Here is a 14,122-nt window from a genome sequence, read left to right on the forward strand (position 1 = left end):
GAAGCATATAAGGAAATTCTCCTTTTTTTTTTCCTAGAAATTCTTCCATTTTTTTTTTTACATTTTTTCTCAAGTTTTATTATTATGTTTCATTTATGAAAAATATAATAAAAGATAAATATGCCATAAAACATTATTTTTAAATACTATAGAAAAAAAATCTAAAAAATAAAAACATAGTAAAATTTAATTTTCCTTGAAAAAACTTTTTCCCTTATTTTAATTTTCTTTCTTTCAATTTATTTGTCTAGGAAGAACCCTTTTCCTTTTCCCAAAAAAATTTGATATAAACCAAACATAGTCAATCCAATTCATGAGAAGGATGAAGTTAAAAAGGATAAAAAATGAGACCGAGATTCAAAAGATGTATGATAAAATGTACGATATTAATTCTTATTTTCCAATTCATGAAAAACTTTATATTAATTCTCTTATAAAAAATGCATGATAAAATTTAAATAATTAAATGATGATATAAATAATGAGATCGAGATATAAAAAAATTATATTTAATATAAAGAATAAAATCGAGATATAAATGAATGAGATCAAAATATAAAATAATAAGATCGGGAATTAAACCGGGTTGGAAATTACGGGCCGGGCTTATGGGCCTTATTTTAATTTTAATTGGAGTGATGTATGGTAGTCAATCAACACAAGACACTTCCATGAAAGCCACCAAACCATCAACCCCATGAAAAAAGGCCAAAACAATCCAAGCTTGCAAATGTCACCACACCACGCTCTCCCTCATTCAACCCAATCACAGCGCGTGTACCCAAAATCTGCACCCATGCGACGTGCCATCTCTCTATTTTTCGCAGCGATCATAGAGAGCGTGGTGTCAACGCACCTCAAAACGCATCGTTTGGGGGCTTTTATCTCTTTCTCCCTCTTTCTGTACAAAGTAGCGTAGAAATGAGTCGGACGAATCCAAACAAAAGTTATACTCTCTTTCTCTCTCTACTTTCTCTCTCTAAACGCAAAGCGAGATGAGATGCTAATCTCCCGCTCATAACTCTCTCTATCTCTCGTGCCCTCGATCTCATCGCTCTCCTCTCTCTCTCTCTTCTCTCTCTGTATCATGTATAAGTTAATTGTTGTTTGTTGAAAATCGCTGAAGACTTTCGAGAGATTTACAGGTATGTTATTGTTTTGTTGGGTACGCCTTTCCTTTCCTGTTTGTTTGGTGGGAAAACGTGGGACACCTGAAATTTTTTTAACCTTGATGGACTAGGGTGCGAGGTTTTGGTTTTGGGTTTTTTTGTGTCCTCTGATTTTCTTCTTGCCCCTGTTTATTTGGTGGGAAAACCTGGGAACATCGGAGAAATGGAAATTTTGTATCTGTTTTGCGCTCCCGTGAAGAACATTGGACATGCAATTTGGGGGTTCCCATCATTTTGGTCAGATTTTTAGAGTTGGATTCGGAATTTAGGTTTTTTCTATTATTTTCATCGGCTTTCTAGCTATCCAAGCGGCGGAGGAGGTTTTTTTCTTTTCCCTTTGTGCCCCTCTTCTGGTTGTTTGGTGAGAGAACGTGGGAAAATGAAAGAAAATGAAATTTCAATATTTTGGCCCTTAAATTGGGATACAAAATTCGGTTTTTCTATTACTTTACTCAGCTTTATCTGTAGCTAATAAGGATAATGTTAGAGTAAGGGCATGGGGAGTGATTCTTTTGTAATTCTTTAACTGTGGATCTCAGATGGATAAAGGTCAAGCCCATGTGATGTGATTTAATTAATTTAAAGCTAACTTCAGCATTACTTTATTGAGTTTGTAGCTGTCTTTTTTTATAACTTCTCTGACTTTTATTTGTTTGTTATGATATAGAGCCATATGCATTTGGGTCTCTCCAACTGAGTTATAATCTTGGATCTAGATTTGCTGCATTCTTGAGGTGTGTGAAGTTTTTTCATGCTTAATTAATTATGATTAATTGCTTCAAATTGACAAGTTTGTGATTAGATTTGAATTGCTGTGTTTCTCTTTAAGGTGTAATGGTTTTGTTTCTTGCATTGTGAGCATTTCAAGCCGAGGCATGATGAAATTGGGCTTCATTTTGGATTTGGTAGATTGAAAGTTGAGAATTATAGTTTTGATTATTTATTGAACCATTACCTTCCCTTTAAGGTATTATAGTTCCATTTCTGAGCAATTGAAGCATTTCAAAGAAGGTAAGGTGGAATTCAGTGTTCCTATTGAATTTTGTAGCTTGAAATTTATAATTTGGTGATCAGCATTGAATTATCTATGCTCTTTTTAAGGAATGATAATTTCATTTCTTGCATTCTAATAATTTCTGTGAGGACATGAGAGAATTTAGCCTTCCTTCTGAACTCTGTTGTTGGATTCTCCCCAAGAAGCCCCCTAAGCATTACCTTCAATGGATTCTTTTGAAGATTGAGGTGGGTGGCTCCTTATTTATTAATCTTAATCAACCCAATGCTTCATTTATTCTTCCTGCTTGTATTTGCTATCAGCTATGCCTTTTGTGTGTTGCCAATTGTGGACAAGGTGAATAAAACAAGTTAGTTTACCTTGTCATTTGATGCTCAAGCTTTAGGGATCTTCATTTTCCATTTTACCCCTAATCTTTGAGAGGGCTCCTTCGCATGCTCATTTATCTTATAGTTCAGATCTCCTTATTAAATTTGGTATTTTTTGGGGTTTGGGTCTATTTTGGTTATGGTGCTTCCTCTAGTTTACTTTTAATGGAGATTGCATTCTTATTTACTCATTGAACACTCAGATATTATGTTTTGTAATGCTAACTAATTCTTATTTTTAAACGAACAAGAATGTCATATTCTCATAAAAATAAAAAAAAGAAGAATGACATATATGTCTATGAATTTATATATCTGAAGACTTTAGTACTTGAACCAAAGTAATCACCAATGAACTACGCATTGTTTTTAATATACAGGTAAGGTATTTAATTATACTTAGTATTTAAAAATACAACAAAAATTTTTCCTATCAAAATTTCAAATGTGGGATTATGCTTTCTGTTGTTGGGTTGATAATTTTCAAGAGATGAAAAGGTTCTTAGCCTTCTTTAAATGTTTGAATTGTTTCAAATTTAACCCACTTTTTGGAGTGCCATTTGGCAATTTCTGATATATTCTTTCTATTAACAGAATAGATCTTTGCTGAGTTGAATATTAGGATACATTACTTTCATGAATTCTGTATGTCTGCCTCTGCAAAAATAGGTATTAAAGAAATTGCAATGGATTCAGTTGCGTTTATTTTGTAAAATTTCTCAATTTTATAGTAAGCATAAAATCTATTATTGACATGATATATTCCACTTACAATCAGTTGTATCTCATTAACAATTTCTTCAAGTGACTGATTATTAAGGTTTTGCTTATTACCTTGGAGATGAAATTACAGGAAACTGGTTTTTGTGCCTCTATTTTACACTTGGACTGCTAACAAAGTTTTATATCTCATATTTTCACATTTTTATCTGTTTACATGCACCCTTTGAGTTTGGAAGCTATATACATTTTGTTGAAGAAAATTTGTACTGAAAATTAATCTTATCAACAGATTTTAATTATCTGTTCAGATCCTCTGAAATAACATTTCATAACCAGTTTAATTTTTATGGAGGTGTGTATTTAATACATGGATGGTAGGTTAAAAAATGTATACTTCAGTGAATATTTTTTAGTTGGTTCCTCACTAACTGCAAGCATTCTATATTTTGGTTGTATATCTCTTCCCTCTTTTGATTTTACATTAACTAGAGATCACTCGTTTTTGCAATTGAGGAAATGCAAAACAGAAAGAAAAAATTCAAACTCTTGGACATTGAATAAGTATCTTAGGCTGTAATTACGAGCAGTAACTCTGGGGAATGTGACTGAGTGTTCCTTATAATGCTGTTCTGCCATAGGACCCTCATGCTTTATTGCAGTGGTTGTTACTTAAATTCACAATCGTACAAGCTAGCACCTGATCTGTGGCAGGAGACTACCACCGTTTTTGGCGATCCTTGATGAATATCAAGCAAGGAAGCTTGTGTTTTATCACGGTGATGGGAACACCTATTGTTCCAGATGTCTCTACATTGTTGCTGTCACATTTTTTGGACCATGTGAATGCATATGCCCCAGTACCTGGTCTGGTAAGTTAGGAAGAGGGCATTTTCCTTCTTGGAGGATTGAGTTTTTGTAGGTTTTGATTTTAAATTTTAAAATTTTCATTTTTCTTCCTTTTGAATGGTTTCAACCATGCTGTATCAAAAAACCAAAACTGAGGATATCTTACATTGGAATCCTGAATAAACAAAATTGCAGCGATACAATGAAATTTTGGCCTGTGCTTTTAAATGAGATTTCAATCTCTTATTTCTGAGTTCCTTATTCCATTTGGGAATTCATGCGATGACAACCACATAAAATTAACAATGTTCCACGCAACCTAAAAAAGTAGCTTTGATACATCTAATGATAGTAAAATTCCCCCATCATGCAGAATATTGTTTCAACCAAGTTACTTCCCTTCCAACTAGAGCACCACAGTTTAATTACATCATCAATCACAAGTGGAAACATTGAAGATGTATCCCATTATGGTTCTTATTCCCTGCTGTACTGGGTTACTCACAGGGTGCTGGTCGAAGATAAATTCAATTCTTATTGTTAAAAAAATTCAAGTTTCTGGAAAAGGTTTGAGATTGCAAAGTAAGCATGATTAAACCCCACAAAGACATACTTGGAGGTAGTAGAGCTGGAGGTTTTCCCTTTTGTACTAAGCAACTGACCAGGCTAATGTTTTTAACCTAAGAACAAACTTTGTACATCTATCTAAATATACTCTGAAATGGAATGTGCCAATATTGTTATGATCGAAAATTAGAAAGTGATAATGGATCTATAGTGGAATTTTGATCCTTTTGAAAAATAAATCTCTTTTCAGGGCATTTAAGAGGATAATAAACTGATAGATTTATTGTTAAATAAATTGAATGTCTACAAACTGTGCTCATGAAAAACAGTAAAAGCAAATAGCATGCATATTACATGTACTAGATAATCCATTATGAGGAGTTTCACAAAAGGGATATTTTTTCTACCTGTTGCCACACTGTGTCATATATATTCAAGATTATTCAATTGATATTTGTGTATCATATTATTATCTCTTGTTAGATGCCAATGATCTCTTTAAGCAACCATTAAATGTACAAAAGATAAGGAGGAAAACAGTTGCCTGTGTGATACCATCTGAGGACTTTGTACAATAAACATGTTTGTTGGCTAGCAAAAGTGGCTAATTAAGAGAGCCAAGTTAAAAGACATGTGGATAGATTCAGGATGTACATCCAAATGTTTTGGATGATTTTGTTCGTTTTTTGACAAATTGTTGAAGGCATTCTTTAAGTTTGATTTTGCTTCTTCTTGAGTCTTGACCCACCTTATGACCAACATCTGTCCTTCTGATTAATTGTTAAGCAACACCTTATGACCATAAATTAATTAGTTTGGGGAAATGTACAAATGCACTCTCTTGGAAAGATCTGTGAAGGGACTGCATTGTTCTTTTAAATTTTAAGGATATTTTATTGTGTTATGGAAGAATTTTGTTCCCTTTGTTATTAAACCCTTTTTTGTTTAATAAGGCAGAATTTTTTGTAAGTTTTTTATATTTATGCGCATGCACACACACATATGATTGGAGGTCTGAAATCAAGAAATACAGGACTTTTCATCTTGATTCTGTTGAACAACTGAAAAAGAGCACTAAACTATATAATATTAGTTGTGGTTGTAGTAGAGAGTGTTGGTATGAAAACCTTTGAAAAGGTGCTCACAAAAAAAAAATTTGAAAACCTTTGAAAAGGTGTTCTGGTTTATTTTAAAATAAATGGACTCTTTTTCAATTGAATGGGAAAAAAACATTAAAAAGATGGTACTTTTTGTAAATAAAGTTTGAATGATGCTGCCTATTAGAGAAGTATATGACACTGATTCCATAGATTCCACAGATTCAGGGTCTAATTCCTCATGATTTCACAAGGCAATATATGACACAGAATTGTGCTACAATCAGGATCTACACTTATGTATGATTTTGCTCAGGATGAGATTCTATTTTCCATATTTTCCATAGAAAGTAGAACTGTAGTTGCTGTATATATCTGCCTTGTGAATGTTGGTGGTTCTGATGGATAATAATTTTAAACAAGTGATAATCATGTGGACTTACCCTATCACATGATGTACCACTTATCATGGTGTAATACATTGATAAATAGAGAGTAATGGGAATGCAGCAATAGTTTAATACCTGTACCAAAATAGTTTGGAGATTTGTAATTTTGATAGCCTTTTCCTACATAATTTGTTTGCTGATATTTTGACAATTTTTGTTTTAATTTTTTGTAACTAAGCTATCCTTTACATTATAAATGTTATCAAAATGATTCTCAGGTTTAGTTTGCAAATGGCGAAAGGTAGCAGGGGACGACGCAGAATTGCTTCCCGCCAGTTTAGGCCAACCCCATACCCATTGCCATCAGGTAATCAGGATGTTTCAGAGGAAATCTACTCAAAGAAATGTTGCAAATCCTTGGAAAAGAAAGACTGGGAAGATGCAACCTGTTCTGTCTGCATGGAGTACCCTCACAATGCTGTTCTTCTCCTTTGCTCGTCCCATGATAAGGGTTGTCGTCCTTACATGTGTGGCACCAGCTTTCGCTACTCCAACTGCCTTGACCAATACAAGAAAGCCTACACCAAAGTAACATCAACCAATCCTGGACAATCCTTGGATGGCTCAGTTGATAATCCGATCATGAATCCAGTGTCCAATTGGCCTGTTGAGAAGTGTGAAGTCACAGAGCTTGCGTGCCCCCTTTGCAGAGGTCAGGTGAAGGGCTGGACTGTGGTTGAACCTGCGAGGGAGTATCTAAATGCCAAGAAGAGAAGTTGCATGCAGGATAACTGCTCATTTGTTGGGAATTACAAGGAGTTGCGGAAGCATGTCAGGGCAGAGCACCCCTCTGCACAGCCACGTGAAGTGGATCCCATACTAGAACAGAAATGGAGAAGACTTGAGCGTGAACGTGAGAGGGATGATGTGATCAGCACTATAAGGTCATCAATGCCCGGGGCAATGGTTTTTGGAGATTATGTGATAGAAGGAAATCATTATGATTTTGATTCTGATGAAGGGGAGCATTTTGATGCAGATGCAGTGGAGAGGAATGAGGGGTTTGAGGTGGGCTTTGATAGCAATTTGGTCAATGTCTTCCTACTACTGCATGCATTTGGCCCAGCAGGGAATATTGGCCTAAATAGGCGCTTGAGGCGGTCTGAAAGAGGCCTTGGTCGAGCATTGGATGAGGGTGCTGTGGGAATCCATGAGACCTCTCCCGCTGATTCCATTGATGAGAATGATATACATAATAGTGACGATGACAATGGTGACAACAATGGCATGTCACTGGCTGATCGACGCCGCAGGGCTAGAGTGCTGTTGGGCCAGTCCATCAGGAGACGAAGGCGCAGAGAACCTAATGGAGGTTCAAGATAGAGCAGAATGATATTTAGAAGGACAAGGCCCCTATGGTACTTGGAAATGAAAAGGCAGGGGCCGGGGGAAGTTTCACAGTTCTTTAGTTTTTAGGGAAAAAGGATCATAAAAAAGGATTAAAAAAAAAATGGATTTGACAATACTTTCCTCCTCTCTCTGATTTTCATGCATTTGATTCTCATTTATGTTGATAAAAATAACTGGGAAAACTGAAGTTGGGAAAAATGGTGTTCATTTTTCCCCATATGTAATTTTTAATTTGTAATTGCCTAGTTTCCTTTTCCATGAAAAACCCTATATGCAAAATTTGCTAAATGTAGACATGTAATTTCTTTAGTTCCATTTGATCCTCTTATATGCAGCAGGATGAGAATGTTGAATACATATAATTGGTATGGTTTAATTGTCCATTATGGATTAACCAAATTTCTGTTCCTTGATCTATTCTGATTGCTGCTGAGATTGATGTCTCACTTGGAGAAAAATCTGAAAAGGATGAAAAGGTTCGTTATTGCTGCTACCATTTCTGTTGATTCAGTGTTTCATATAGTTATTAGATTGAAATAAAGAGTAATAATTTGGAAACAACCCCGGGCTCATATGAACTTCATTCCCTGAAATTTCCACTGGCAACAAGGCATGTTTGTATGTTATATCACCTTCATCAATTAAAATAACAAGTGAAAGTTGGCAAGGTAGAGAAGAGATTGCGGTTTTACGCCAATATTCATTTTATCTTTCGAATGTAAATGCAGAAGTGCGGTGGAAGCTCAGATTGAAGAAAATAGTAATCTTAATCTAGCAAACATCTTTGTATGGAGACATTACAAGAAGCCCACCACTCAAATTCATGGTAACCATTGGAGTCTCATACTTCATCTCCACATATTTGAAACAATACTTGCAAATTCTAAGGACCAAATCCAGTTGAACTGACACTCTTTTATCTCCTATGCAGTGCTACAAAAATGGAAAGCAACTAATTTTAAAATTTAAATATAAAATCTTAGTTTAACTTCTCTCATATCCACAGCTTTAACCAAGAGAAACCAAAGTTCTGTACTGCTTAGTGCTGTCCATCTAACATGAAACATTGAATTCTATACTCAAAGCTAACATAGAAGATGTAACCTATCAATATTCTTGAAGTTTTACATGCTTATGTATAAAATTTAGCTTGAGCATCGTTAGGGTCAAATTGTTTCCCCTTTATTAATCACTAGAATATTTTTACTAGTGATACCCATTTATTTCCTGTTCACATTCCCAATTTTATTAACAAATGTAGGAGTTTAGAAAATAAAGTCTGGTGATCCAATAACCCAAACCAACATTAACATCCTAGATAAAGAACTACTTAGGGACTATCAACTAGACTTTCTGTCATTCATCATGCCAACTGGAAACACATCTCATTACAATCATTACTAAATAGAGTAAAATTAACATTGCAGGATAACCAAGAACTTTGGTGCTTGATGAATAGGAGGGACAGGGAAAGAGGGAGCAATTATTCAGGTTACAACATTGCATTGAATAAACATGATAGAAAGATGTATTTGGTAGGTTGTACACCTTAGTAAATGGGAAACCGATGGATACTATACACCTAAGAAAAAGAGGAGATTGTGGATGCTAAATTTTACAGTGACTACAGTTCTGCTATGTACTTTTTTGCTTGATTTATTATAATGGGAGGCCCCAAGATGCAAAGAATTTTTAAACAAATTATGCTATGAGTCTTTCTTTTTCCGTATACCAGTTGGGACACCATAACATACTGGTGATGCCCCAATCAAAAAAGGGAGTGTACAGGCTTCTCGAGCTTGACTCATGAATGATCCAATCTTTGGTCTATGGTTACAGTAATCTTCACATACAACACTACTACAAGCTTTAGATAATTTCTTCCTTGGGATTTTCTTCTTAGCATCTCCTTTACCACCAGTTATGCTCATGGACTTCAATTCAGCAACCAAACGGCACTGGGCACAAGCCACAGAAGGAGATGATCTTTCTCTCAACCAAGCATCAAGCATGGCCTTACCAAATCGGTCAATATCCTTGTCTGTCACTTCCCATAGATTGGCAACTATAACAGGGGAACCAGCTGATAGATAGGAAAGATGAGTACCTTGTGGAGTGTATTGCCCATTTAGAGACAATGATCCACTACTGCATCCCATTAGGAGAGTAGCAGCACAATTTTCCAGTTTCTGAATCTCATGCCTGGGAATATACTGTGCCCCTGAACCACCACAAAGATAAAATTCAATCATTAATAAGTTCACAGGGGCATAGTAATAAATTGATAGGAATGCCAGGAGGAACAACATGAGTAAAACAGAGAAGAAATCACAGTGATTAACAGTTTCAATCAAGCGTACCACTTCCATGGCCAATATATATAAAGAGGTCGTGACTTTTCAAAGCTCCAGCCAATTCTTCGACTGTGGGTGCAATTCCAGCTTTACCCTGAATTTCGAGTGCAAAACAATATCATTTACAGAAACAATAAATCATGTCATAAAAATCTACTTAGATGCATATACCTTATATTAAGTACTTTCTAAGTCAAATATTAAATGATATGGCCCTATTAGATGGCTGGAACTGCAGAGTGGAGGAGGCTGTTGGTGTTGGGTATGTTACGGGGCATGATTAGATGCATAAGATAGTAGATTTACTGTCTTTTTCTTACCATTTAACAAAGCAGCTGATATTAGTTAGTACATGGTGTCACTATGTCAGCAAATGAGAGTTTTTATATCAGCCTAAGGGGAATAAATTTTATATTATTCTGCCATGACAATGCTGTATCTGCAGATACATCAAGTGGCAAAGAGGTGGTACAACCAGCATTTTCCAAAGCATAAAAGCATGCAACTAGTATTTATGAATAAGCATGATCATAATCTAGCAATCAGTTACAAAGTCAGCAATCATTCTATTCTAAAATCCCATCAAATTCTTTTAAATGGGAAACAGCAAGGCATTTACCTCTATGTTTTGATCTCTAAACCACTTTTCAAATGCAGCTTGTGAGCTGCTGAGATCACCACTAGGATTCAACAAATAAAATGCATCCAAGGGATCAATCAACGGAAAGGCAGCAGCATTCATTCCAGCCTGCTCTTGATGGTGGTGGCTTCTGTCAAGTATGGCAGAGATGCTGCCAATTGAAGGCATGCGATAAACCTCCTGTGTTCGTAGCACTGGTATGTTCTCCCATGGAAGCATCTACACAATCAATTAGCTTGTGTGAATGAAAATATTAAAATGGCCCAATCATCTCCTTCCTAAGGATGCCTGGAGAAGAACCCCGCATTAGGGTGGTAAAAACATTTTCATGTAGCAAATAGATCAATAAGTTTCAAGTACCTTGGATGGTATATTTATCATTTCATTGGAACTTTTTTTTTTTCAGAATCAAATTCTTATTAGGAATGGATCTTAACAAGTTTAGGGAGGTCTCTGGAGATTGTTCTAGTGATGAAACATTAACTGGTTTCATCCACATCAAAGAAAGGTTATGACTAAAGCCCATAGGTGACTATCAGTTCTTATATTTGTAATAGCAAAATTTCAAAAGCACTGATATTCTTTTAAGATAATACCTCATAATTCACATTCCACTACACCTTGATATCACTAAATTGAATTCAATCTATTAGTTATAGAAGAAACATTGAACTCATAAGTTGACAATCTTGAAAAGTACAATGAGGGATGGAAAGAAATAGACACACCTGCACCTCACAATCTAGCACCAGAATTATAGGTTCCCTATTTACACTTTCTTCCTCTTCAAGCTCTTCTGCTGCTCCAGATATGAGCTGGTTGGCCAATGCAGATTTCTTTTCAACTCTATCACAAGGGTTAGAGAATACCTTACACCTTGTTTTTTCATCATAAAATCCCACTCTACCAATATAGCAGCCTTTGTTTAAATATAGCTGCAAAAAACATTGTTCTCTTCCATGGGAATATCTGGCACTCCCAAGAATAATTTTAAGAAGGCTCTCATTTACATCCATTTTACATTTAGATTTCAGATCATGCACCAGCTTCTTATGTATCAAATCCAGGCGTTCACAGTCCAAACATTCCCCCAAAAGCAAGTATCTCCAGGGGCCCAACCATAAATCTTCCAAGTCCCTAGCATATAAAAGGCATGGCATGTTGATAATCTATTAAAAAATGAATTTCCAGAAGATAAAATAAATATGGAAAGTGGTGCATAATGCTATAATGTTTATGGACTTTCAGCAACCATTAACATAGCAACAATTGAAATTCTTGATCTTTAACTACCATGTCAAAATCCAAAACAATTAGAGATGAGAGATCAGTGATGCAAATTCTATAAATGAATTTTGATGGACGGGAATTGGGTACTTGGCCCCTATTCCCAAATGCAAACTAAAGAACCTTTGTAACTCCATACATGGATATACAAACATAGGGTAAAAAGGGAGTGAAAACCTACCTCAGCAATTTGCCAAGACGGTGATCAAGCTTCTTTCTCTGTGTCCACCACTGCAATCTGTTCTCCTTTGTATCATCTAGAGGAAATGTTGAAGATGATAAATAATTTTCCTCCAGTATCGTTTTAAAGGCAGGAGTTACATCATCAACCACAGTGGAGCCCCAAGGACAGTGCCATTGTTTGTCCAAATCTTTGTGCTCATAGTGTATTCCAGACTCAGAGCTTGCATCATCATCTGAAACTTCTGGACAAAATTTTGCAATTTATTTAGTATCCATAGGTTATACATAAGGAGGTAATGTGGATCCTAACAGTTGCATGTGTTCAATTTCCCATATTCACTTAAAAGTAAAGTACCTTCTAAAACTGAATCCACAGGCAGAAGTATAACAACAGGTTGACTCTTCATATTCAAGCGTGACAATAGTACCCATGCATTGACAGAGGAAGGATAATTCAGCAATTCTCTTAATAGACTAGCCAAAGCACCTCCAAGCAAACTAATACAGATCACTGTAGTGCAAGGAAGGTCCTCAAAAAATTTCATAACAAACTCCTCAAGGCCCTGAAGTGATTCAGGGGCAAGCCTGCAGCAGGAAGGAAAATAAAGAAGCTAGACTAGGTTAGCTTTATGTTCACGTTTCAAACCACAGTACATTTCATTTTTTCAAGAAGAGGCTGCTGACACCTGAGTAAGTTATATGTTTCTGCTCTGATGCAATTTGGGCCAGTTGAATGTGAACCCTGAACATAAAGTTTCACATAAAAATTATTAAGAAATAACATGTGCTTCTCACATAGTGATGACAGCACCATAAATAAAAAAAAGGGATTATAAACATAGTAATTGCATAGAGAACAGCCTACAAAACTGAGCATGTCAAGTAGTAGCGATGTCATTTAGTATGGTAACTGTGTTTAAGAGCAGAGCCTATAGACTCTCAACAAATCAACAGGTAGCAGTTGTTCTTGTTGTAGTTTTTGTTGTTAATTTATCAGGGAACAACTCTTCTGTTTTTATATTTAAAACATAATATACTGATAATAAAAATATGAGAGAAGGGAAGTGGTGTATGCTATTATTCTTTCATATTTTTGAATTTCATCTTCCAAGTTCTACAATGGAAACAAATTACAATAATTTCACCAAAAATTATATTTTTCGCAAATAATATAATTATAGATAAAGAGATATTTAGTTTTGTAGTATTCTTGCCAAGAAATGTGTCCATGTGATGTCAATACATGTTTGTGTCTGTTCCCACAAAACAAGAATATGAGAATGTCAAAATATGATGCATACATTTAAAGGCTGAGGGTTAAATCATCTTACTAATAGAAAATTATGCAGTCCTGTAACATCTGCAAATAAGCAATGAATATCTGAATTGTATTTTGAACAAATACAAAGAACCAGAAGGGGGGTGACATTTAATCTCATTTCTAGGTGCAAAAGCCTTTCTGGGGCATGAATTGCACACCTTATACAGGACCTTAATGCATGAGAAGCATCTAAAGTACACATCTGATTAGGCAACACAAACATTTGGAAGCTAGAGCCCACCCAAAACATAACTACAATAAACAGATAATGAAGGAAAAGTTTTAAAAATGATGGACAAGACCAAGTATTAAAAAAAAAAAAAAAAAAAAAAGAACGAAAACAAGGAAAATACAAAATTCACCCATGTACTTTCATTTATGTCTCAATTGAGCCCCTACACTTTTTTGCAGCAATATCAATCCTAAACCATCCCAAATGTCAAGTGAGAAAAAGAACGAAAACAAGGAAAATACAAAATTCACCCATGTACTTTCATTTATGTCTCAATTGAGCCCCTACACTTTTTTGCAGCAATATCAATCCTAAACTATCCCAAATGTCAAGTGAGTCATTAAAAAAAAAAGAACGAAACCAAGGAAAATACAAAATTCACCCATATACTTTCATTTAGCCCCTACACTTTTTTGCAGCAATATCAATCCTAAACTATCCCAAATGTCAATATTATTATTATTATTATTATTAGGGGTGTTGACCGCCCCGCAACAACCAACATTATTATTATTATTATT

At 35.2% G+C, this 14,122-nt stretch overlaps 2 protein-coding genes across 8 annotated transcripts in view; one reads left to right on the forward strand and one right to left on the reverse strand.

Moving 5' to 3' along the window:
- Positions 1–916: 916 nt before the first annotated feature.
- LOC100266910 (uncharacterized) lies at positions 917–7,899 on the forward strand. 4 transcript variants are annotated; one of them, XM_059741381.1, is made up of 4 exons: positions 917–1,145; positions 1,837–1,903; positions 1,999–4,144; positions 6,453–7,899. In XM_059741381.1, exons 3-4 carry the CDS (start codon positions 4,119–4,121, stop codon positions 7,555–7,557), a joined length of 1,131 nt encoding a protein of 376 aa, XP_059597364.1. In that variant the 5' UTR covers positions 917–1,145; positions 1,837–1,903; positions 1,999–4,118; the 3' UTR covers positions 7,558–7,899. The 4 variants fall into 4 exon arrangements, with proteins under 4 accessions (XP_059597364.1, XP_019079283.1, XP_010657827.1 ...); XM_019223738.2 differs by having other exon boundaries at positions 3,914–4,144; XM_010659525.3 differs by having other exon boundaries at positions 918–1,145; positions 1,999–2,411.
- Positions 7,900–9,197: 1,298 nt separating this feature from the next.
- Positions 9,198–14,122, reverse strand: part of LOC100259948 (separase) — a 45,421-nt gene continuing 40,496 nt past the window's right edge. For 2 of the 4 annotated variants that reach the window (XM_002273838.5, XM_059741382.1), the window contains exons 21-27: positions 12,735–12,790; positions 12,404–12,633; positions 12,047–12,290; positions 11,307–11,715; positions 10,558–10,797; positions 9,945–10,032; positions 9,198–9,805 (exon numbers count right to left, since the gene is read on the reverse strand). In XM_002273838.5, the coding sequence (XP_002273874.2) occupies positions 9,291–9,805; positions 9,945–10,032; positions 10,558–10,797; positions 11,307–11,715; positions 12,047–12,290; positions 12,404–12,633; positions 12,735–12,790 (1,782 nt within the window). In that variant the 3' untranslated portion in view covers positions 9,198–9,290. The remainder of the gene's footprint in view (positions 9,806–9,944; positions 10,033–10,557; positions 10,798–11,306; positions 11,716–12,046; positions 12,291–12,403; positions 12,634–12,734; positions 12,791–14,122) is intronic. The other 2 variants (XM_059741383.1, XM_059741384.1) reach the window with 2 other exon arrangements.

Source organism: Vitis vinifera, chromosome 12, assembly GCF_030704535.1.
Source record: "Vitis vinifera cultivar Pinot Noir 40024 chromosome 12, ASM3070453v1".
NCBI classification, from domain to species: Eukaryota; Viridiplantae; Streptophyta; class Magnoliopsida; order Vitales; family Vitaceae; genus Vitis; species Vitis vinifera.

Bases quoted from the DNA above. Each gene is read 5' to 3' on its own strand.
- LOC100266910 (XM_059741381.1), top strand. From the start codon at position 4,119: ATGCATATGCCCCAGTACCTGGTCTG. The intron at 4,145-6,452 runs GTAAGTTAGGAA...AATGATTCTCAG, and splicing joins ATGCCCCAGTACCTGGTCTG to GTTTAGTTTGCAAATGGCGA.